The sequence below is a fragment of the Rhinolophus sinicus genome, linkage group LG03 (assembly GCF_036562045.2).
Source record: "Rhinolophus sinicus isolate RSC01 linkage group LG03, ASM3656204v1, whole genome shotgun sequence".
Lineage (NCBI taxonomy): Eukaryota > Metazoa > Chordata > Mammalia > Chiroptera > Rhinolophidae > Rhinolophus > Rhinolophus sinicus.
This window is the reverse complement of record NC_133753.1, coordinates 159,783,558-159,806,855: the sequence shown is the minus strand read 5'-3', so window position 1 is coordinate 159,806,855 and position 23,298 is coordinate 159,783,558. Positions and strand designations below refer to the sequence as shown.

Genomic DNA, 23,298 nt, shown 5'->3' with positions numbered 1-23,298 from the left:
CAATTCACAGATTTTTTTTTTTTCATTGTCCACCTTCCAGAGTCCAAATGAATGCTATTTGCAGAGTTGCAAAGCAAAAATATTCTGCCCTTTGGGTAATATGTGATTAGTGGGAAAAATATATATATGTGTAGGTGTATATTGATATCCAGAATATACTTTATTACCATGATACATCTTTTAATTTCGAGAAGGGAGAACAAAGAGTTTTTACTATACAAATAAGTTAACAGATTTTGGAATTCAGTGAAATAGTTTGTTGCAATATAAAACATACTTCCAAGGAGACCTAGCTTCACTGTGTTAGAATTCAACTCTATAGCAAGCATATAATAGCTAGTGTGAAGGTACCATTCCCATCTTATTATTTAGTTCTAAACTACAAACTAGGATCTAGAATTTTTCTAGATGTTTCATTTTATTAAATAGCTTTTGGATCGAGATAATAATGTCATAATTTTCTCACTTTGTGTCAGAGTCCACTAGCCAATTAGTTGTGCTACATTCATTACATTCTGTCCTGGTGGATGGAAGCTACAGCTCCAAGAGGTTAAGGCCGTGCAGTGTCATACAGATTGACCTCTTGCTGTTTTTCAGGGTTTCTTATTTTCATTTTAAGGTTCTTACTCTTTGATCTCACCATTGTGTACTGACTGCGTCAGAGGCATTTGTTCCAAAAACAATTTTTTAATGGTGAGAAATAGGAAGAAAAGGACACTCTGTCCCCTGTAAGAGTGATTCTGATCTGATCAAGTTTCTGGTGTCAGCACCTGTCCATAACCATGAGTTAAAAGTTATTTACACAACTGAGTCAGGGATTGTCCTTCTGTATTTCCTGTCCTTTCCCTGTCCTTCCCCTGTACTTGCTACAAAACATGAGAGAAACCAAGCTTTCTTGGCCATAGTTTATTGGTTAGGAACATCTGACTGATAAATTATTGAATTCTACTATTCTAAATTAGAAAACAGTGAGGTTTGTTCCATCAGCTTGATTCACTGGACAATATTCATTTCTTATCTTCCTGGAACGAGTGTTGACTGAATAGGAAACTGTTCTATTATCTCTGCTAATGGTGAAGAGCAGTGATGCAGATAATCAGAATAAAATGATTTATAACTATCCTGCAGGTAAAGTGCTATCAGGACAAGTTCCTCTTCGCATAGTACTAATGTCATTTGGAGCAAAAAGTTGATTATTATGTAATTAATAATGTTTTAATTATGTTATTTAAATTACTACTACTATTAGAAATATGTATAATAATCTACAGACATATGAAAATTAGTAGTAAAAAAAGAAATATTAATTTTAAATGTTTATGTCATTTTTTAGAAAGATATGAAAGGGTACACCTGTGCTTTTGTCAAGTTATACATGGTTCAAAAGTTGCCTATAAATAAATTTCTTACAATTTACTACCTTCAATGCTCAAGTAAAATGCTCTAAAATTTTTTCATGTGGCCCTTTTTAAGTGAGATTTTTTTTTTTGTCATTAAATTTTTTTTTTTACTTATAAATCTGATTTATCTTGCTATTCCTCACATTTTGGTCCATAGAAACATAATATTCTCAGTGATTTTGAGGGTATGTTTTTAGTATGTTATAGACTTTAAAAAATTTATTTAAAACTTTTTTTTAACTACAGCTGTATGTTGATGTCTCATCTTGAAGAACCAAAAGTAACAGAAGATGAAGAACCACCCACAGAACAGGATAAGAGGAAAAAAACGGTAAGTTACAAAAGTCGCTTCTAAAAATTTGAAAGAACCATCACCATAGGTTTTTCTGTAGGTTTGAAAATATCTGTTCGTCCATTTATCCATCCATTCATCTATTCATAGATCCTTTGTTGGAAAATTAATGTAAGCTAACTGACTTGAAATTTGAAGTGTATTCCTGAAACAGATAAATTTTATTTTTTGTACAGGAAGTAAAGTTAAACTCTCGATCTGAAATAATTGTTTCTTGTCTTAGCAAAGCAGAGGGTTTACTCTTTTACTTATAGAAAACATGTGACCCTTAAACCTTATTTAAGTTGTAATGCTAATAATCTTGAATTTTTAAATACTTACTTTGACAGTGAATATAAAATAAACTGTTCCCCCTTTTTCTCTTGGAATCACTTCTAGTCTCCTGGCCTCACCAGTTATTAACCATTGTGCCTTCTTTCCTCATTTGCAAATGAACAACAGTAATTTCTACCTCAAAAGTAGAATAAATAAATTAGTATGGAAATGGTCATGGGATAATGCTAAACACCTAGTAATTATTATGTGTTACCTACCGAGGTTGTTGTAGTCGGCTTAGGCTCTTCACTCCTAGAATTATCCCACATTAACCTGCAAGAGCTTCGTCCTTGATGTATAGCTAATACTACACTGCTCTGACTGCCTTCTTTTAAACTGTTTGAGTTTAATCCATTTTACTTTGCTTTTATGCTAGAGATTATCTCCCTAGTAGCTAGTGTAGAGGAAAATATCCAAGGAGTCAAAAGACCCGAATTCTAGTCCTCTGTGTGCTGTTAATTGTGACCTTGAGCTAAGTCGCTTGGTCTCTTGAGAGCTTTGTCTCATCTGAGAAATGAAGGGAAAATTGGAATAATGGATTTTCAGAGTCTGTGAGCTGAAAAATGATTTTGTTTTATTTTTTTAGCTCTTTCTACCATTCCTTTCCTTCCCTAATATGTAGTGTTCTAGTGAAGTATTTAATTGTGAGTATACCTCTGGAGTTATTTCTGAAATGAGGCTGCTAATTGGTATCCTAAGTACATGGAAATTGTATTTTTTTCACTTGGAGTGATGCTAGCCTTTTGGTATAACTTAACAGTTTGTCTTACCCCTCTCTCACCTCCTTTTTTTTCAGGCATTGACTATGTCATTCAGTGTTACAGAAAAAATATACTGACATTATTTTTCATAGGATTCTGAACTTGTCAGTGAATAATAGGTATTCTGCAAAGAGTCGTCAGCTCTTTGCAAACTTTATTAACCTCAGTTAGTCTGGTAGATCTCTCCTTAGCAAATTAATCTACCCAGATCTGTTTTTCATTGTATATAGAATACCCAGTAACATCATATAGTAGTATTTTTAATTCTAACTTTATTTTGATGGTAAGGGGAATATTATCTCAAGAGCAGTGTAGGAACATAGTTTTAGCAATAACACTTGAAGTTTCTTGATTAAATTTTGTGATCCTAAATTTTATGGGAGAGCTAGTAATTTTTTTGTTGTTCTAATGATAGGTAGTATTGCTTTATAGAACAACTGTTATTTTTTTTAAGTGGCTGGTTTTATTTGAAATAGCTATTTGATGTAGAGATTTATATTGTCATCTCTACTAAGATTTTCAGTGCCTTAGACTTATTAGGTTGGTGCAAAAGTAATTGCGGTTTAAAAGGTTAAAAATAATTGCAAAAAACGCAATGACTTTTGTACCCACCTAATAACTCTTAGTCTTATACTGATGATACCACAGCGTTTATGATTAATACTGGGATTGTGTATTTCAATTTTGAATAAATGTAATTGTGAATACAATGCTAATTTGTCAATAACTTTTCATTAACAAACAAAATTGGTTTCACTATGTCTTCAGGGTTACAAATATAAATGATGTATCTTCACTATTTCATTCTTGTACTGTGATGTCTTTAACATTAGAAACTTTTTGAGAAATGTCTAGATGTGTCTTGGTTGTACTTTCAAATGGAAGTCTTTGCTGATAGATGATTGTGAATTATTATTTAAAAGGAAAACCAATCTAACATCAAAGGGTTTTTTCATTTTAAAATGAAATGGTTTATTTACTAGGAAGGAAAAGTATAGCTGCTTGTTTCCGAGATTACATAATTAAAAGAATGATTTAATTACTGTCTTTGTTGTCTTAAAGTGGCCCCTTAAATGTGGGGCCTGCATTCCATCAGCTGTTTGGTGGAGGACAGCAGTGGTCATTGTAAGATCTGGGCTGAGGGGGGAAAAACCACCTGAAACTACCCGAGGGAAGATATGTATGGTAGAATTGGTGGAAAATATCATCCAAACTGTTTATAACTGTTCCCTGTGTTAAGAAGCTAGAAGATTGAACATGTGCAGTCGGCACATGGAAGATAATTTTCAAAAGACTCAAATCATATTTCTAGGAATTGAAAACTGTAATATCACCACATCATATACGCTTTAGGCAAGAGAGGTTAATTTCCTGCAGTATCTGGGGGGATTGATACATATTAGGTGTCACAGAAGAAAAATATTACATTGGTGCAAAAGTCATTGCCATTACTTTTGCACCAACCTAATATTAGTGAACTTGAAGGTATAGCAATAGAAACTATACAAAATAAAACAGAAAAAAAGACTGGGAGAAAAAAAGAATCGTAGGACATCTTCAAGCAGCTTAATTGAAATTCCCAAGTACAAGTAACTGAAGTCCCCAAATGAGAGAAGGGAGACTAAAAGAAATATTTGAAGAAATAATGGTCAGAATTTTTCCAAATTGAATGAAAACTAGGATCTCACAGGTCCAAGAAACCCAGAGAACTCCAAGCGTAGGAAACAAGACTACACCAAGGCACATCATCATCAAATTGCTACTTACATCCAGTGTTAAACGGAAAATCTTTAGAGTAGTCGGGGTCAATCAAAAGACTCGTTATACAGAGAGGAAAAGAGAGAAGCGACAGCAGACTTATCATCAGAAACAGTGCAGGCAAATTGACAGCAGAGCAGTATCTTTAAAGTTCTGAAAGAAAAACACTAGTTCTCTTCACATTACTAAGTAATCTTTTGGAATAAATTTTTACTATTGAAAATAAAAAATTGTTTTGTTTAATTCCTACTTAATTCGCAAACTTTTCAAACTTTATTGTGATGACAATGGAAGATATCCTGTCTTCTGATTTTTCTTGACTGTGTGACAATGTGAACGATGTACAGGGGAGTCCCATAATCCATAACAGTGTCATAGAGGACCCCTGAAAATCTATTATAGTGATTGTCAGATTTATTTTACTTATTAATGGATACTTTTTATACTAGGGTTTGAATAAAACTACACGAATATAGGCTTGAACGCTTTATAATCATTAACAAAGAACTACGTTGTGGTTTGCCATCTGATTCTTTTTTCCCCCTTCAAATTTGCTGAGATGATTTCATTTTTTTTCCATCAGCCTTTGATACATAGTAATCTTTAAATTTTATAGATATGTAATAGGAAAAAGTCAGCTATTCAGAAGCTGGTTTGTTAGCAAGAAAATCAGGTAGATCCAAATGGTTTATTCTGAGTATTTTTATTGATATCTAATAAAACCATTCTAAATAGGTAAAATTTGTCTCTGCTCCTTTGCCTCCTAGAAATCTTTAAAATGTAATCCTTAAACTTTAATAGTAAATAACACTTTGAAAAAATAGTGGTTATAAATTACTGCTTCTCATTTTGCAAAGAAAGCAACTGTTAAAGTCTATCCATATCACTTATTTGCCGTCACTGGTATGTTGATTGTCGTTTATATGTTTTCAGCCAGACCTGATTATCTTAAGGTCCAGTTCGTTAAAAATGTGTACAAATCCTCACACTCCTCTATTTTTTAATAGCAGTTCTCTGTTTACTCTTAGGTACCAAATAATTCTACCTGCTGCAGTTACACAACTGCTTGTCTTGACCTCACACAATGGCAAAAGCGTAGCATCTTCAAAGTGAACTATTTTTCTCTTGTAGTCGTTCATTTTTGAGTGCTCACCACCTGCAAAGCATTGATCTCTATACTCAGTATTTCCTTTGCGAGCATACCTGTGTCTATCTTCCCACAGAACCTATCTATTTTCTGATGCATGTTGATCAATAATACATACATATTCTTTTAAAAATTTCAATACCATTAGCTTATTACAAAACCAGTTTCTTAAAATGGGAGGATTTACTTGTTTTTTTTTTTTATATCTATGCTTAGATTCCACCTTCTCTAAGTTCTATTAACTGACTGTTGTTATACTGCTGTTAGTGCATCCTTATCTTCATTTCCAGGTCATGCTGAAGCATACAAAGGGCTGTCAGAGGGCTCATCACTTTACCTAACGCTGAAAGTGTAAACAGTAGTAAATATTTCAAGTTGTAGATTGAACATAACTTTCCTAACCAAGTGAGACCCTCAAAATCAATGTTAAACTTACCCCAAATCTTAGAAATACACTGTTGCAGTGGGTAATTCAGGTCTCACAACCCGCAGAGTTGCAAGTGACATGAAAACAATCCACGAGGATAGGAAATAATGAATTGAAATAATCCAGCTGAGGTGTAAGAAAGACAGAAATTGATAACCAGACATCCTCCTGAGATAGTAGTTCTTTTCTGTGACAGAACTAAAATGTTAATCAAAAAATAGTTTGAGATCCAGAGGTTAAGATCTTTCACAGTAGGCTACACACTAGTAATCAAAAGACACTGGAAATAAAATTCTGTTGAAAATGCCCTTGGAACTAAATAAAGTGGTGTTTTCTGAGTTTTTGTTTTTAGTTGAGATTTCAGATTAATTGCCTGCTGACATCAATATTGTTCTTGAGTATTACAAAGCAGGCAGCCTCATTATTTCTTGATTATTTATTTGAATTGTTACTAAAAACCTTAATCAGGAAGAGTTCAGTAACTGCCACTGTTCACTTCAAAGCTTTGGCAACGTGGCATTGACTCTGTCAATAGTCTTTATAGATGAAGACTATGGCCCAGTATGGGAGAACGTTCTTTTGGAGACTTGGCTAACAGTCCAGTGACCATTCGACTGTCTTTTTGGCAGTTTTTCCTACCTTCATTCCTTTATTTCCTTTTTGCTTCTTTCTTTTTCTCAATAAATTATCAGTAATGCTAATTGTGTTTTTATGAGGAACCTATCTTTTGAGGGACTGCATGACCCTTCAGATGGTTCCAGTCCCAAGGTGGCTGGAGTCACCCCTAGCCTTCACGTCTTCTCAAATGATCCACAGATCATGGAGCAGAGACGATCCACCTTTACTCTCCCCATATCCGTTCCAGATCCACAGGGTTCATTAACATTAAAAAATAGTTGTTATTTTATGCTATCTAGTTTTGGAATCGTTTGTTAGGCAGTGGTCAGTAACCTGAACCTGCTCTGTGCATGAAAGAAATCAGCCCATAATCCTTCGTCTCTGTTTCCTTCAATTTTGTGTTTGTTTGCTTGCTTGTTTGTATGTGTGTTTGTTTGTTTTAAGCTGGTAAGAGAGTTAAGTGTATTAGCTTGTTGCTGCAAGGGAGAATGCACACACTGGGGAGTCCTCTGACAATTGGTGAATCAAGGAAGACTTTTTATAGGGTTTACGGAGCTGGAGTTAGTCATAGAATGATCTTGTCAGGGATTGGTCAGAATTTATAAACCAGTCAAGTTGCTGGGACAGTCAGTGGTCTCATCTTTAACACATGGATCCCTGCAGTTACCATTGGATCAGTTTGTCAGTTGTCTTAGAACACATGGATCTGAATGAGCTGTGTTAAAAGAATTTGGCTTTAGATTGCTTGTCTTCCATGTCATGATTTAGGATAGTTTTTCTGTTTTGGGAATCCTGGTTCAGTTTTGCAAATTGTGGTCTCTGCTTCAGTTCTCAAATACCCCCTCACAGCTATCAGCAGGGCTTTTTTTTTTTCTCCTTGTCATATAATATTTCATCAAACTCCATTTTTGAAAAATGAACTGTTATCTTCTGGGGACGTGATTAGTCCAGATCTGCATTGCTCTTTGAGAGGTCATATTGTGTATTGAGTTTTCAGTGGTCATTGCTTTCATCTCTTTCATCATCAGCAAACTGTTTTTGACTTTGTTCTCTCACTTTTCTGCTGTTGCGTTTGGTTTTTATGTCGTACTTAGAATGGCTACCCCACTCTCAAAAACATAATTTTTCTTGTTACAGGTTTACTTATTTCATTTAATCTTTAATTCAACCGGAAACTTTTTATTAAAAGAATAGTGTCAACATTTAAAAAAAATATATAGTTAGCCTCTATCACAAAACTAATCAGTAGCTTATCTTTACTATTTTGAAATGCCACCTTTATCAGATACTACATTGCCAGATTTATTTCAAAACTCCAAATTGTAGTCTATTGACCTGACGATTTTAATTACTATAACCTAACAATGTAGTTTAGTACTCATTAATGATGTTTCTGAGGATATTTTACTTGAAAATTCAGAATTATGTAATTTTTAAGATAAACTGAACATTTATTAAAGAATTCTTAAAACTCTCAGTCTAAAATGAGAAAGAGTTATTCTTACTGGAAAACAGCTAAAACAGTATCATTTGAAAGTCAGAGGCATAAAACTGACTATTTTAATGCTAACAGTTACAGGTTTAGTTTTCTTATAGGATATTTCTTAGATCAATCTAATAATACTGTGGCTTGTTGTTTTCAAGCAGTTCGTTGAAAGCAATTGCTTCTTTGTGGTTCTCAGCCTAACTGTATGGGATGAATAAAGACATAGGTTGCATCAAAAGCTGAGGTGTACTACCATGATTCAGTCAAATGAAGGAAATATGAGGAAGAATTAGATGCTAGGTCTAGCAAATTTCTTAAACTCCTAAGTCAGCAGTTAACAAAAGCTGTCTACTAGAGATTTGGGTGACCTCTGTTCAGGAAAGATCTGACCTTTGGTAACCAGGTGTTGACTGTTTGCTTTGTATCTGGTTTTAAAACTCTGCTTGTTCTCATTTCACTATGAATTTATTCCTTGAACAAAATCAAGTGGAATTCTTAGAGATTGGTACAAGCTCATTTACGAATATTGTAGATGTCGTGACTGTGGTTACTTCATTTTTATGTGAACTGAATGTTAATTGGCTTAGTTCTCTGAGATGTAAGTAACTCCATCAATGAAAGGTAAATAGCACAGATATTTTGAAATGATTGAATTATGTTGCTTTCCAGATATTTGTCATAGGGTTACATCTTTGTTGATCACAATGCTGTTGCTTTTTGAGAGTTTTCCATTTGACTTCCACAGATAATTTAGTAGTGGAAGCACTGCTGTGGAGTTAATTGTTCCTTTGTTTTGTGCCAGGCCTGCCTACTAAAATAAATACACAATGTAGTTGAAATCATGCATGAGATCATTTCAAGTATCTAGCAAATTTAGGTTAAACAGCCATAGAACAGTATTTCCCTTCCCAGAAATAGTAAGTTAATGTAGGTCTTAAAATACTGCAATTTCTTTAACAATTTTGCTATATCAGCAGATGGCCAAACTGGAAAGTTTTCATTCCCCCATTCACTCCCATCATATTGTCATTTTTTACAAATTATTGATGGTTTACAATTTGATGAAATGATAGTCCCAGTTTCTGAAATAGATTGAGGGCACTGACTGACTCATTACCCTTTCTTGCCTTGAGAGTCTCTTTCAGCAGTTTCTATTTATAGCACTTAAACATTCAATCCTTCACCTGATAGCTTGACCTCGTAGAACATTTTATCAAGAAACTTGAGATTCTCATAGGATTTGCTCAGTGATCTCACTTCTTGGAACCACAGAGGCAATTGGAGCATTTCTTGTCGACGGCTCACACTTGTGATGTGCAGATTCCTGAGTCCCTTTAATACAGTTATAGGGAGAAATAAATGATATTCACAAAACTCAGATAGTGTAGATATCATCCAAAGATGACATTTCGGTTGTAAATAGAAATCTCATCTGATATTTTTCTCACAGTTTCTCTTTATCCTCTTGCCATTCCCTGTCACCTGAAAACTACATATGATTGGATTAATTGTTGTGGCACATGTTTGGTTTTATGGTATAGTCTCTCACAAAATGGACAAACATGAATATGAATAATATTTATGAGAAGGAAGTAGTGGAATCAAAGGCATTTTTAAATAGTAGCATGTTTAGATATCTAGCACGCTGTTGTTGTCTAATTTAGTACCATTGGTAGTACACTCTTAAATATCCTACTACACTATGTTATGTAGTCATTTTACTTTGGTGGTGAATGGAAGGAGGACATCATTATCTATAAATTTAGTTATGTATTAAAGTTGACTTTTTTTAATGTAAAGAGATAACTCCATTTCTGGCAATTGAATGGATATAGACCTTAATTTACAGCTAAAATTGGTTTATAGTAGAAATGCTTTACTAAAACCTGTAAAGAGTCATTTCAAAAGGCAGCATATTTCTGTAGCATTCTAAAAATGCACTGAGGATCCTAACATTTCCATTTTGTGATATCATGTCATCCCCAGGGCCTCTGAGTAAACTGATGCTAAGGATAGTCTGTGTGTGATCCTATATGTTTAGTTGACTAAGATGATCTCCTAGCAGGTGTATGGTGACAGATCCGAATAATATAATCAGTAAATTTAATTTAGTAGCTGTAAATAAAAATTCTACTCTATGAATAGAGCATACATTTTTTTTAATGTTCATGAAACATTTATAAAAACTGAGCATATTTTAGGCTTACAGGGAAAACCTCTAGTTTCTCAAAGTAGAAATAGTACAGGTCATATTGTCTGACTGCAATGAACTAAAACAGGAATTCAAGAAAGGTTAAGAAAAATATTGGTTATGTAAAGTTTTTAAAACAATATTTTAAAGAGAAAGTTTGCAGTTTTCAACTAGGTGACATACTACAGTGAGATTATTATACATAAAAACGTGGGTAAACTATAAATTATTCATACCCTTAAGTAATTTTATTATTAAACAAGAAAGAATGAAAATAAATGAACTCAGAACTCATTTCAAGACATTAGTAAAATAAAAATGTCAACCTTAGGAAACCTAGAAGCCAATGCAGGGATTCTGTCAGATGCTGGTATGTCTATTCCGATTATGCATTGAGGAACTGGGAAATAACCACAGGATGGACAACCCATTGGGCCCACTGTGAGATGGACTGGAGGTAAAACTTCTCTGCTCAACTGACCTCCATACTCCCCTATGCTGGTGGGCCACAGTCAAGGGGTGGGGGAGTAAATATACAATATTAGTGATAAGGACACATGTAACTTCAGCTCTTGGCTAACCAATGGAAAATCTTATCAGAATGGACAATTTTTTAATAAAATTTAGATTACCAAAAAATAAAAATAAATGAAAAACAACTTAGGACCAGGTAGAAATGAATTTATGACCATAGAAGAAATGTTTTCAATTGCCTCCCCATTCCCCCCACCAAATAAAACAAAAGCAAAACTCTTCCTCAGTAATGTTTCTTGTTTGCTCATTTTATAAGTGTTTTTACTGGAATGTACTATCAATTTTTTAAAAAGTGTATCGTTTAATGCATTTAATTTTACCAGTGACATCCTTTTTGCAGCAAATTATCTCCCCCATCCCTTTTTCCTTCCTTCCTTCCTTCCTTCCTTCCTTCCTTCCTTCCTTCCTTCCTTCCTTCCCTTCTTTCCTTCCTTCCTTTTGTATTACAAAATTTTGAGGACTAGATAATGCTATGCTAGCTTAACTTATTCTAGAACTCAGAAAACTGGAAATTGTCAGGAAAAGAATAAAACAGAAAAAAGAAAAATAGGAAATTTGTTATTTAAAAATATATGTATGCAAAAATTTAAATTACATTAGCAAATTTAATCCAGCATTAAACTGAAAATTTATTCCTGATAAAATTTCTTATTGAACTAGGAATAATGTGCCTCTAACATGATTTTTAAAATAGCTATTTGAAACTAAGCACAAACATACCACTAGATTGTGAATGATCTAAATGCCACAGAAAACCATCTTCTATGACAGACCCCTTGAATCAAAGTTTAATGTAATAGTTTATTTCTTACTCAGGAAAAACACAGAAAGGAGAGGGTTAGGAGTGGATGTGTAATTCACTCAGCCATTCGGGTGGCCCGTGTGTACTGAGATGCTGTCATCTTGGCTTCTTGTCTAGCAGAAAGGTGGGGAAAAAGAATTGAGTAGTTGTTGTTTGAGAGTCAGGCTAGGTAATGACACATATCTTTTCTGCTCACATTACATTGCTGGAAATTGTGATCTATCTATGTGCCTAGGAAGAAGAGTAAAAAGGTTTGGTGATAGTCTGTCACGTGGAGTTTCTAGCCAGTGTGAGGAGAAGAGAGATTGCCAGAGGCCTATGAGTGAATAAAGGTTTAAATATTGGCAAAAGAGAGGAAAAAGTCACTGCAGTTGACCCTTGAACAATGTGGGGGTTAGCGTTGCTGGCCCCTGTGCAGGTGGAAACCAACGTGTAATTTTTAACCCCCCAAAAACTTGACTAATAGCCTTCTGTTGACCAGAAGCCTTACCAATAACATACACAGTCGATTAACACACATTTTGTATGTTTATATGTATTATATACTGTGTTCTTAGAATAAAGTAGCTGGAGAAAAGAAAATATTCATAACATCATAAGGAAGAGAAAATACATTACAGTACTATCTGTATTGGTTTATTGAAAAAAAAAAAATCCTCATACAAGTGAACCTGTGCAGTTCAAACCATGTTGTTCAAGTGTCAACTGTAGTCATTAAAATGATCGTTTAAGCCAGAAAAGTCCAAGAAAATCAATAGATCAAGTATGAAAAGAGTTTAATAAGGTGACCAATTAAATGACAAATGTATAAATGTATCTTGCTATTATATACTAGCAATAACCAGTTTGGAAAAGCAGGCAAAATAAAGGCCCCTTACAGATTTAGATTTGATTTATCTGTGACTTGGAGAATCCTTTGGAATTCTGAAGTCTAAAACCGAAATCAAAAGGTCATTAAACTTTTGGATGGTGGAGGAGTCAGACAATAAGAAAACAAAAAAGAAAAAAAGACACCAACATTACCTAGTATGCATACAGTAAAGCAAAAAGGAACTAAACACCTACCTGAAGGTAAAGGAGAAAGGAAGCCCTGAAGAGTTTCTAGGAATAGCTGGTGGTAAATGGGAATTAAATTTATAGGGCTTCGAATTATTAGTTGAAGGGTCTTTTTACGTGTCGTATGTTTTATTTAGACTATTACCTGTATTATTATAATGAATGTGAAAATATCTAGAGGTTTTTGTTGGGTTCACTTGAGGTCTTAGTCCTCAAAACTGTTTTTTCCAAAAATTTCTACAGGTGTGTTTCTCAATCTTGGATGGACATTGGAATCACTGGGGGAGCTTTAAATATCCTGGTGCCTGAAACCAGTTAAATCAGAATCCCCAGAAGTGGGACTTAGTTAGACATCAGCATTTTTCAAAGTTCCTCCTATGACTCCCAGTGTGCTGCTACAGATACTGGTGGGGAATGGGTCGTTTGAATCCTGGTAACAGCCCAGCATGAGTGGAGGTGAGGCCGCAGTTTATTCTGTGCCGTTGGGCTGAAGTAGACCAGTGATTACTGTCTAAAAGTTTTCTGCCTGGCTACGTGCTCCTTTTCCTGGTCTTCTGGCCAGAGAGCAGGCTTTTTGTAGGAACTTGTTTTGTTCGGTGCTCATTGGCGTTTCCAGGTTGCTGGCTTCTTCGTTCCAAATATGGGATACATGAGGCAAGAAGAAAGCCAGGGCACTCCACACTGTATCGTTCCTTGGCTGCTGGGCTCCATGACCAGTCTTCCTTCTGCCTTCTTCTTTCTACCTTTTGGAGTCTTCTTAAGTTTGTTTTACATATAATGTCCAGGGGTTTTAGTTGTTCAGTTGACCCATGAACAGCATGGGTTTGAACTGTGTGAGTCCACTTACATGCAGATTTTTTTCAGTAATTATATTGGAAAATTTTTTGAGATTTACAAGTTTGAAAAAACTCGCAGATGAACAGCATAGCCTAGAAATACTGGAAAAAAAATTAAGAAAAAGTTAGGTATGTCACGAATGCATAAAATATATGTAGATGTTAGTTTACTTTATCATTTAGTACTATAAAATATGCACAAATTTATAAAATGTTAAAATTTATCAAAACTCACACACAGTAACACTAGACCATACATGGTATCGTTCTTCATCGAGAGAATTGTCAACTAATGTAAAGATACAGTGTTAAATCATAACTGCATAAAATGAACGGTAGTACATACAGTAATGCTGTAATAATTGTGTAGCCACCTCTTGTGGCTATTGCAGTGAACTCAAAAGCGTTGCAAGTATCTGCTTAAAACACTGTGTGACGCTAATATCTCCTGTGAGCAGTTCGTCTCTTCAGTAAATTACATGTCCCAGTAAAAGGTGATCTCACATACTTTTCATCATGTTTGGTTCACTACTGTAAACCTTGAATAACACCAGGGGACCTATATGAAGTGCCACTAGTGATGCTGGAATTGCTCCCAAGAAGCAGAGAAAAGTCATGACATGACAAGAAAAAGTTGAATTGTTTAATATGTACCATAGATTGAGGCCTGCAGCTGTGGTTTTCCACCATTTCAAGATAAATGAATGTTGTGTAAGGACCACGGTAAGAAGGGAAAAGGAAATTTGTGAAGCCGTCGCTGCTACTACGCCAACGGGCGTGGAAACCTTGCACTTTTTGCTAAATACCTTTTTATCACATATTGAAAATGCAGCTTTTATGCGGGTGCTGGATTGCCTATAGACTCTAATATGAGTCAAGAAAAAGTGAAGTCATGACAACTTAAAGCAAAAAGAAGGTGAAGGATCTAAATAAAGCTAGAGAAGTAATGCCAGCAAAGGATGGTTTGATAATTTTAGAAAGATGTTTGGCTTTACAAATGTCAAGATAACAAGGAGAAGCAGCTTCTGCTGACCAACGGGCAGCAGATGATTCCCAGACATTAAGAAGATCATTGAAGAGAAAGAATATCTTACTGAACAGACTTTTAATGCAAGATGAAAGTGCCCTATTCTGCGGGGGGGTGGGGGGGAGTACCACAAAGGACATATATTAGTAAAGAAGAGAAGGGAGCACCAGGATTTAAGGCAGGAAGGGATAGGCCAACTTTGCTGTTTCGTGCAAATGCAGTCAGGTTTATGATGAGGACTGCCCTTACCTGTGAAGCTGCTAACCTCTGAGCATTGAAGGGAAAAGGTAAACACCAGTCATGAGTCTTTGGGTTGTACAACAAGAAGGCCCAGACAAGGACTGGATTGGTTCCATTGACGCTCTGTCCCTGAAGCCAGGAATTGCACTGCCAGTCAGGGACTGCCTTTTAGAGTTCTTTCGATATTGGACGGTGCCCCTGGCCACCTAGAGCTCCGTGAGTTCAATACCAAAGGCTTCAAAGTGGTCTATTTCGCGCCACACACAACGTCTCTAATTTAGCCTCTTGATCAGGTCAAAAGACCTTTTAGACTCAACACACGGTACTCTATGGAAAGGATTGTCAACGCTATGGAAGAGAGCCCCAACAGGGAAAACATTCTGAAGGTCTGGAAGCATTCCACCATTGAAGACGACATTATTCTGGCAAAGGCTGTGAAAGCCGTCAAACCGGAAACAGTACATTCCTGCTGAAAGACACTGTGTGCACATGTTGTGCGTGACTTCACAGTAATTGCGGCATAGCCAGTCAAGGAGATCATGAAAGAGATTGTGCATATGGTCAAATAAGGCGGCGGTGAATGTTTTCAAGATACAGATCTTGGAGAAAGTCAAGAGGTAATAGACATCACACTAGAGGAATGAGCAGAATACGAGTTGATGGAGGTGAGTGCTTCTCAACCACTGCCACACAGTGCGGAAGCAGATGTAGGAGAAGCAGTGCCAGAGAACAAATTGACATTAGACAGTGTGGCAGAAGGCTTCCAATGATTCAAGATGACACGGACCCTTCTGCGATGCAGGCATTGAAACTAAAGCAAATGGTGGATGAAGGATTGGAGGTACCACATAGAAACATTTTTTGGAGAAATGAAAAAGCAAAAAAGGATGAAGAAATGTATGATGATCCTCTCCTACTCAATGAATAGTAAATAATCATCATGCCATACAGTTCATAAGTTTATCTGTTATGTGTGTGTGAGTGTCTTCATGTGAAAATCCAATTATTATACGGGACTACATGAGACGTTTTTGTGTCATCATTGTTGGGTAAAGATTCATCATGTACAGAACATCGTGTGCAAGACTTGCATGGCAGTGGATAGGCTATCCTTATGTAGGCATAAGGTGAGTGATATTTAATATAAAATTAATAACGTTAGTTTTCTGACTGTTTTATGACTGCTTTGAAAGAATTACATTATTGTACAGTATGCCTGTCTTGTAATTGCGGAAACAGCATATCAGCTTATCATCACAGGTAAGTGTTTTTTTTAAAAAAAAATGTAACAATGTTTCCAGTACTGTTATGAATGTGACTATACTACTGTATATCATAAAACTTTTATAACCATTCATTAATGTATAGGTTAGGCTACATTGTATAGGTTACATAACATATAGGCTACATAATATATAGGTTAATATATAGGTTAGGCAACATTCCTTCACATAGGTGAAGGAATTTTATCAATTACACTAAGTTACCATAAATCAGTCATATTGCTATTTCTTTGTTATCAATGCATAAATCATCATACCTGTAAGTAAATATAAATTTCTTTTTGATATTATCTTTTCATTTGTGATGTCTAGTGTTAGTGATCTGTGTAACATCTACAGTGTTTTGTATCATATAAGACAATATTGATGTGTAGGTACTGACAGGTGATCCATCTTGTAAACAGACAGCATACACTTAATGGTATTCATAAATCCAGTACAGTACTGTAAATGTATTTTTTCTTCCTTATGATTTTCTTAATAACATTTTCTTTTTTTTCTAGTTTACTTTATTGTAAGAATACAATATATAATGCATATGACATACAAAATATGTGTTAATCAGTTATTTATGTTACTGGTAATAGGTCAACAGAAAGCTATCATTAGTTAAGTTTTGAGGGAGTCAAAATTACATGCAGATTTGTAACTCCATGGGCAGGTTGGTACTTCTAACCCCTGCATTCTTTAAGTGTCTACTATGCTTGGCTGGAGGACTTAGAAAAAAAGTATTTTACTCTATTATTTTGAAAGGAGAAGTCTACTTTACATCTACCTTTGCTATATACATATTTTTTCCAACAGCAGATTTATCTGAATGATAATTTACTTATTACATTAGAAACCTAATTATTTTGACAGGAATGTACCACCCAGCAAACGTGGTAGGCATTCTTTATTTTTTTCACGTTAAGTCAGATAATTAAGTTTATTAGGTAGGAATTATTTATATTCCCACCTAATAGTTTTGGAAATGCTGTTATTCACTTCAGTGTCTCCTAATTCTAATGATTATAGGCACTGTTACATTCATAGAAATGATATCTGGATTTTTCGTGCATGTGTAGCAATGATTCTTCTGTGGAGAATCATTTGGTCAATCTTTTTCATATGATATTTCTTCAAAAGAAGGTAGTAATAATTAATGAATGTCTACCCCAAGTCAAAATAGACATTTATTTGCTAACACGTGGGGTTTTTCTTTTTAAACTAAAAATAGTTGGTTTTTAAGCTCTTTTATGGTGTGCAGTTGAAGAGTCTGTATGTCCACGTCCTTTTCCTTCCTTCTCCCCTCCACAATTCTCCTTCTAAGAGACATTAATGCTTTTAATCTTTGCATGTCTGATCAATACACTTTTTAAAAATATTATACTGGTGTATTGTTATGCTGTACCTTGAGGGTTTAGTATTTTTTTCCTTTTTATTAATCTGTTGGAAATTGAAGTGTGGGGATATGATAAGCTTTTTACAACAAATTAAAAGAACATTTAAACCACACGCTTAATTTTCATTTCTGTAGTTGGAGTGACTTGTTGGACATTAATTTCAAGCTCAACTGCTTTTCACTTACATTGTAGCAGATAATTTTAGTTATAGATAATTCGTGATATTTCAACAAAGTCCACATCCTCTTTAGTAAGAGAGGTCTGTTTCTCAGTAATTAAAATAATACTGAACATTACTGCATGTTGTGTAAGAGAGCAGATACTTTTTAAAAAAAATTTTATTGGGGAACAGTGTGTTTTTCCAGGGTCCATCAGCTCCAAGTCGCTGTCCTTCAATCCAGTTGTGGAGGGCGCAGCTCAGCTGCAAGTCCAGTCGCCGTTTTCAATCTTAGTTGCAGGGGGCGCAGCCCACCCTCCCATGTGGGAATTGAGCCGGCAGCCTTGTTGTTGAGAGCCCTCAAGAGAGCAGATACTTTTAAATGTTCGTCTTCAGTTTCTATGCATTTTGTAAAAGGATGTCTCCAGGCTTGTGAATGCAGGGCTTTGTGTCTGCAGGTCTTGGTGTTCCTTCTCCTCCCCAACTTCCAGGGAGATGAGGATGGTACCCTTGCCCTGGATTTGTCCCGTAACTCGAGAATGGTCACATAAAGGGTTTCATTTCAAATTCATGCCACCTATGTCTCTGCTTCTCAGTTATATTTTTATTTGTGGTCATTATTTTAAAATCTATTTACATTGCTCAAACAGAAGATGTGATTCAGCTATTTCATCTACCTAGAATGTAATTGAGTATCAGTAAGGAAAGAGAATTTCTGTGTAGCCATATTGGGCACAAAAACTCATGCACTTTACTTAAAACCTTGCAGATGTCCGGCTGTATTGATAATGAGAGAAATGTACAGCTTAAAGCAATGATGTGTTTCTTTTCAATTCTTAAATTATAGAGAACTTCAATAATGTTAATACCAGTAGTAACAACAATTCCAGAAGCTGAAACTCTTACACCTTTTACAACTGGTACAAATCATAGTCCTAAAATTGTCTATGCCCTTTAATCTAGTAATTCTTCTGAGACAGAGATAGATATCCTAAGAAAAGTGATCTGAAATGCAGAGGAAAGGCTGTATACGTAGTCACATGACACTGTTTTTGTGATAAATTATTCAGCAAAATCATAGTTAAATTATGCCATGATTACTTCAACATGCCTATAACAAAAAAACATTATGACAGATTTAGAATTCTTAAAATGTGTTAGAGTAGAATTTTTTTGCGTAATGACATAAATGCAAAGAGCAGGACTAATTGTATATCCGTGTGTATATCCGTGTGTGTGTCCGTGTGTGTGTGCCTGCTACAGGCACAGAAAAGAGAAGCGGCCAAAATGTTTCCTGTGGGTTGTTGTCTTTAGGGTGTGGAATGATGGGCTATTTTTAATTTAATTATATTTCTTTTGTTTTCCAAATATCCCAATGGGAGAGGAGGAGTATGTGTTTTGTTTGTTTTTATTTATTATTTTTATTTCTCTCTCTTTTAACTTAGAAGCATATACATCAATGTAAATAGCATAGCAATCCAGGATTAGGACTTGTTTCCTCTGCCTGTCCTGGGGACCTGAGCTGCCACCGTCCAGTACCTGGTCTTCCAAGGAGGGACCCTGGTCAAGTGTGTTTCAATGCTCTTTGCCACACTGTATACCTCTTAGGATACTTTCTGAAGGTGTTGATTCTTTGCATGGACGAACACTCAGCTGTCGAGAAATTGGACAGATAGCTTATGCTGAGAGGCCCTAGGGAACTGCGGTTGACTAACAATGAAATTGTCTTTGACAAACTTTCCTCAGTGAAGCTGTGTTAGAATCCCTCGTATGAGGGGAGGCAGAAGCAGTTGTGTTGCCGTGGAAGAGTACAGAGAATTTCAGTCAGTGCCTGTAGGCGGGACTTGTTTTGCCTCTGACACACTGTGGCTTCTCTCTGTCCCACAGCTGGCCCTGAAGGACCCAGTGCACACAGTGTCGCTGCAGCAGTTCATCTACGAGAAGCTCAAGGCACAGCAGGAGCTGCTGGGAGAGCAAGGCTTCCAGTCCCTCATGGAAACCGTGGACACAGAGATCGTCACCCAGCTACAGGAGTTCTTGCAAGGCTTCTGAGGCACGTGACAGCGGCTGCTCCCCTTTTGGAAACAAGCGGAGGCCCCCAGCCTGCAGGAGCCTGCTCAGACCATCACGTTCCTTGTGTGTGGAAAGAAAGAGAAGACCACACATTTTTTACTACAAAATTCAGCAAATAAATGTAAATCCTGCATAATGAAAATCACAACCTATTCCTCCAAAAGAATTTAATTTTCTATTCATGAGGGGCCCTGTGTTCCCTAGAGAGAGATTTGATGACAATAGCTGCTTAGTTTCCTGTTGAGAGAAGAATGGTGTGGTGACTTTTTAATCATGTGCTGTTAACATTCGAAAAGATGAAGGGTGATGTCTGAGATGTTATTCTGCAACCAAAATTAGTTGAATTTGGCTGCCTTATCCCTTTTTTAAGCTAGTGAAACTACTAGTTTGAAAAAGGACACCGCTGTTCAGATGCAATTAAAGAAATGTGTGCACCAGGCAAAACTATATAAACAGTGACAAATATACATCACTGAAATTACCTTGCAAGGGAGTTCCTTTCATCTGACAAAGACATGTTTTATCAGACAGATGCTTTTATTTTCATTCTAGTATTAATAATTTGATACAGGAATTAGTAAAAGGATTTTTTTCTCATTTTATTTTTAGTAATTACATTTAGTCTGTAAATGCACATTGTAAGGTCCACAGTCGTGAGCCTGTGGTACTGCAGTACCTGGGGGGAGACCTCCGGTCGTGATTCGGTCCTAGTTCCTCTGTTACTCCGAAGGCCAGGAGCTCTGGGAGCACCAAGAAGACCTGGGCAGCCCACAGGCCCCGTGTTGTGACAGGATGTTTGGCACTTACCCATCTCAGGCTCCTCAGAGCTGGGGTGCATCCGGGCCTCGGTGGGGTGGGTGCAGCTCAGATGACCCAGCAGCAACCCTGGTACCAGCTGATGGGACACGTCTTCCGTCCTTATTCCTCCCACACACAGTACCAAAACGGGGAAAAGGAGAAAATAAAGCCTTACTTTGTTTTACTTGCCATTTATTATGAGGAACCTTTAAAGCATTTTTAAAGAAATACTCAAAAGCAAAGTTGGAAAAATGTGTGATCTTTCTGTAGAAAGTTGGGAACAGTATGTAACTGCAGGAAACCCACTGCCCCTTTGTAAGCTGTGGAACCCAAAATGTATGGAAATATTGGATGTTTTCAGCAAGGGAAAGAAAATGTGGTCCAAATTAAATTTTCCAAAGAGACCTCACCTTTGATCTGTCTGATTATTTTTCTTGCTCCACAAAATACGAGTTCGTAAAAATTGCCCAGTGAATGTTCCAGGGAAGTTTTCTTCCCGTGCTGGGGTTGGCACTGTCCTAGTAGGTGGCAATGCTGCGTGTCGCAAATCCTAGTTCCCCTCTGAGTTTCTCTTCTCATTTAAAGACTAAAAACTTCTGTAATATGACATTTCTTTATCATCTTTACTCAGCCCGTGAGACTGATGTAAGAAGAAGAATTTATTTTTGACTTAATTGTTTTCATTGGAGGCACTATTCCCATTAGTGCTACCAGAAATTCTCAAACATGCTCCAGTTTTTCAGTTACAATCAAGTACTCACCTTGTAGTTCCTCGCAGATTTCGTTATATTGTCACAGCAAATATTACCTAAATAGCCACTTTGCAAAAGAAGTGAAAAATTTATCTCCGGGAAAGTGATTCTTCTTCTTTTTTTTTTTTTTTTTTTAACTCAAAGGTTAAAATAGGCTTTCTAAATAGCTCAGAAAAAAAAAAAAAAAAATCATGTATCTTGAATTTTTAAGTGCTTAGTTAAGACATACAATGTAATTATTGATTTATAGATTTTGTTTATTAATGCAGCTTATAGCACATGTTAAGTTTTGGGCCAACAACACAGGCAGGCTTCTGGTTGAACTGTGGCTCCTGAGACGAGATAATGATCGTTTTTATTCCATACACCGACTCCTTTTCTATTTATTTTATATTCCAGAGAGTTCAGACAAAGACCCATGTGGCCAACAGTAACATTTTAAAGTTTTTATTATAAGTGGTTCCTCTTTTCTCTCCTCCAGTCAATTTAGAGAAATCACATCATTGTACGAGTCTATGTACTCAATTTTGTTGAATCATTTGAAAGTAACTTACCGACACTTCACCCCCTGAATCTTCAGCATACCTCTAAGAATGGCGTTTCTCTACATATCCACTAATACCATGTACATAAGGAAATTAATATTAATGCAGTTATATCTAATAAACAGTTTGTATTGTAATTTTCCCAAATGCCTCAAAGAGGACTTTTATATGATGCCCATTTGTTTTATGATCCAGAATCCATTGAACATTTTATACATTGTATTTGGCCATTTAGTTTTAAAATCTGTAATAGTCTTTTTTTCATGTCATTGGCTTTTTTGAAGAACAAGACAGTTGTTTTGTTGAATGTCCATTATTGTGTAGTGTTCTAATTTTTTCCTCATGATTGGATTCCTGGTAACATATTTGGCAAGAAGACTCCACTGGTAATATTTACTCAACATCGCATCACATCAGGAGGCACGTGATGTCAGATTGTCTCTGTTGATGATGCTACAGTGGTTAAGGTGGTGCTGCTGGCCTTTCCATTATAAGGATAAGTTGTCAAAGAACCTTACAGTCCTAGAAATTTCCAGTGGCGTTTTTGTTTTTTCTTTTTACCTTGGAGCTTTTAAACACTACTAGGTTGCCTTTCATTTAGAAAAAGCTCTGCAATTTATTCTGAACCTAGAAAAGCTGTGTGGCTGAGCAATGGAAAAGATATATTGAATTTGGCACAGGTGTCATCAGCCTCCTTAAATCTCTGAAACTCCCACCGCTTAGCCAAGAGTCCTCTCTCCCCCCACCCCTCCCGTCTCCAGCCCCTTGTGTTTTTAACAGGTATGTAGATCTTTGTGTATGCCAGTATTACTTGAACTCAGTTACCACTAAAAATGAAGGCAAGCACTGCCTTTCTCGTTTCATTACAAAAACACCTCTTTCATATTTGGAAACTGTTGGCAAAGAGGCAAATGTGCAGCAAAACTTTTTTTTTTTTTTTTTTTTTTAACTTTACAAATACTTTATCATATTTGGGCTGAGCTTAAAAGGCAAAAACATGCCTGGCTTTAGAGTGTTTTCCTTTAGCTTGTTTAGGATGAAAAGCAGTACTCTATCAGCTGGCAAATGAGAGAAGAGAAAAATAACCATTTCCTTCAGTGTGAAGTGTTGGTCTTGCTGTATCCATTGGACTTGGGCATCGGGAGCAGCAGTTTAAAATCACCTTTCTCCCCTTGAGAAGAAACTGCATTCTGTCCCAAATGCATCCAAATTATGTAGAACCTGATGTGCATGAAGTGCTGCAAACCAGCCCAGCTGCCTCCAGACCTTGGATTTTCCCACTATCCCAGCCTGTTGTCTGAAGTTGAGCTTTAGAGCCCTTGGGGTGAGTACCCTAATACCCTGGAAAATGGATA

General features: G+C 36.1%; 1 protein-coding gene across 2 annotated transcripts in view; it reads left to right on the top strand.

Annotated features, from left to right (window-relative positions):
- Nucleotides 1-21,055, top strand: part of IPO11 (importin 11) — a 157,878-nt gene extending 136,823 nt beyond the window's left edge. For both annotated transcript variants that reach the window (XM_019743722.2, XM_074328906.1), the window contains exons 29-30: nucleotides 1,647-1,731; nucleotides 19,663-21,055. In XM_019743722.2, the coding sequence (XP_019599281.1) occupies nucleotides 1,647-1,731; nucleotides 19,663-19,827 (250 nt within the window). In that variant the 3' untranslated portion in view covers nucleotides 19,828-21,055. The remainder of the gene's footprint in view (nucleotides 1-1,646; nucleotides 1,732-19,662) is intronic.
- The last annotated feature ends 2,243 nt before the right edge of the window (nucleotides 21,056-23,298 follow it).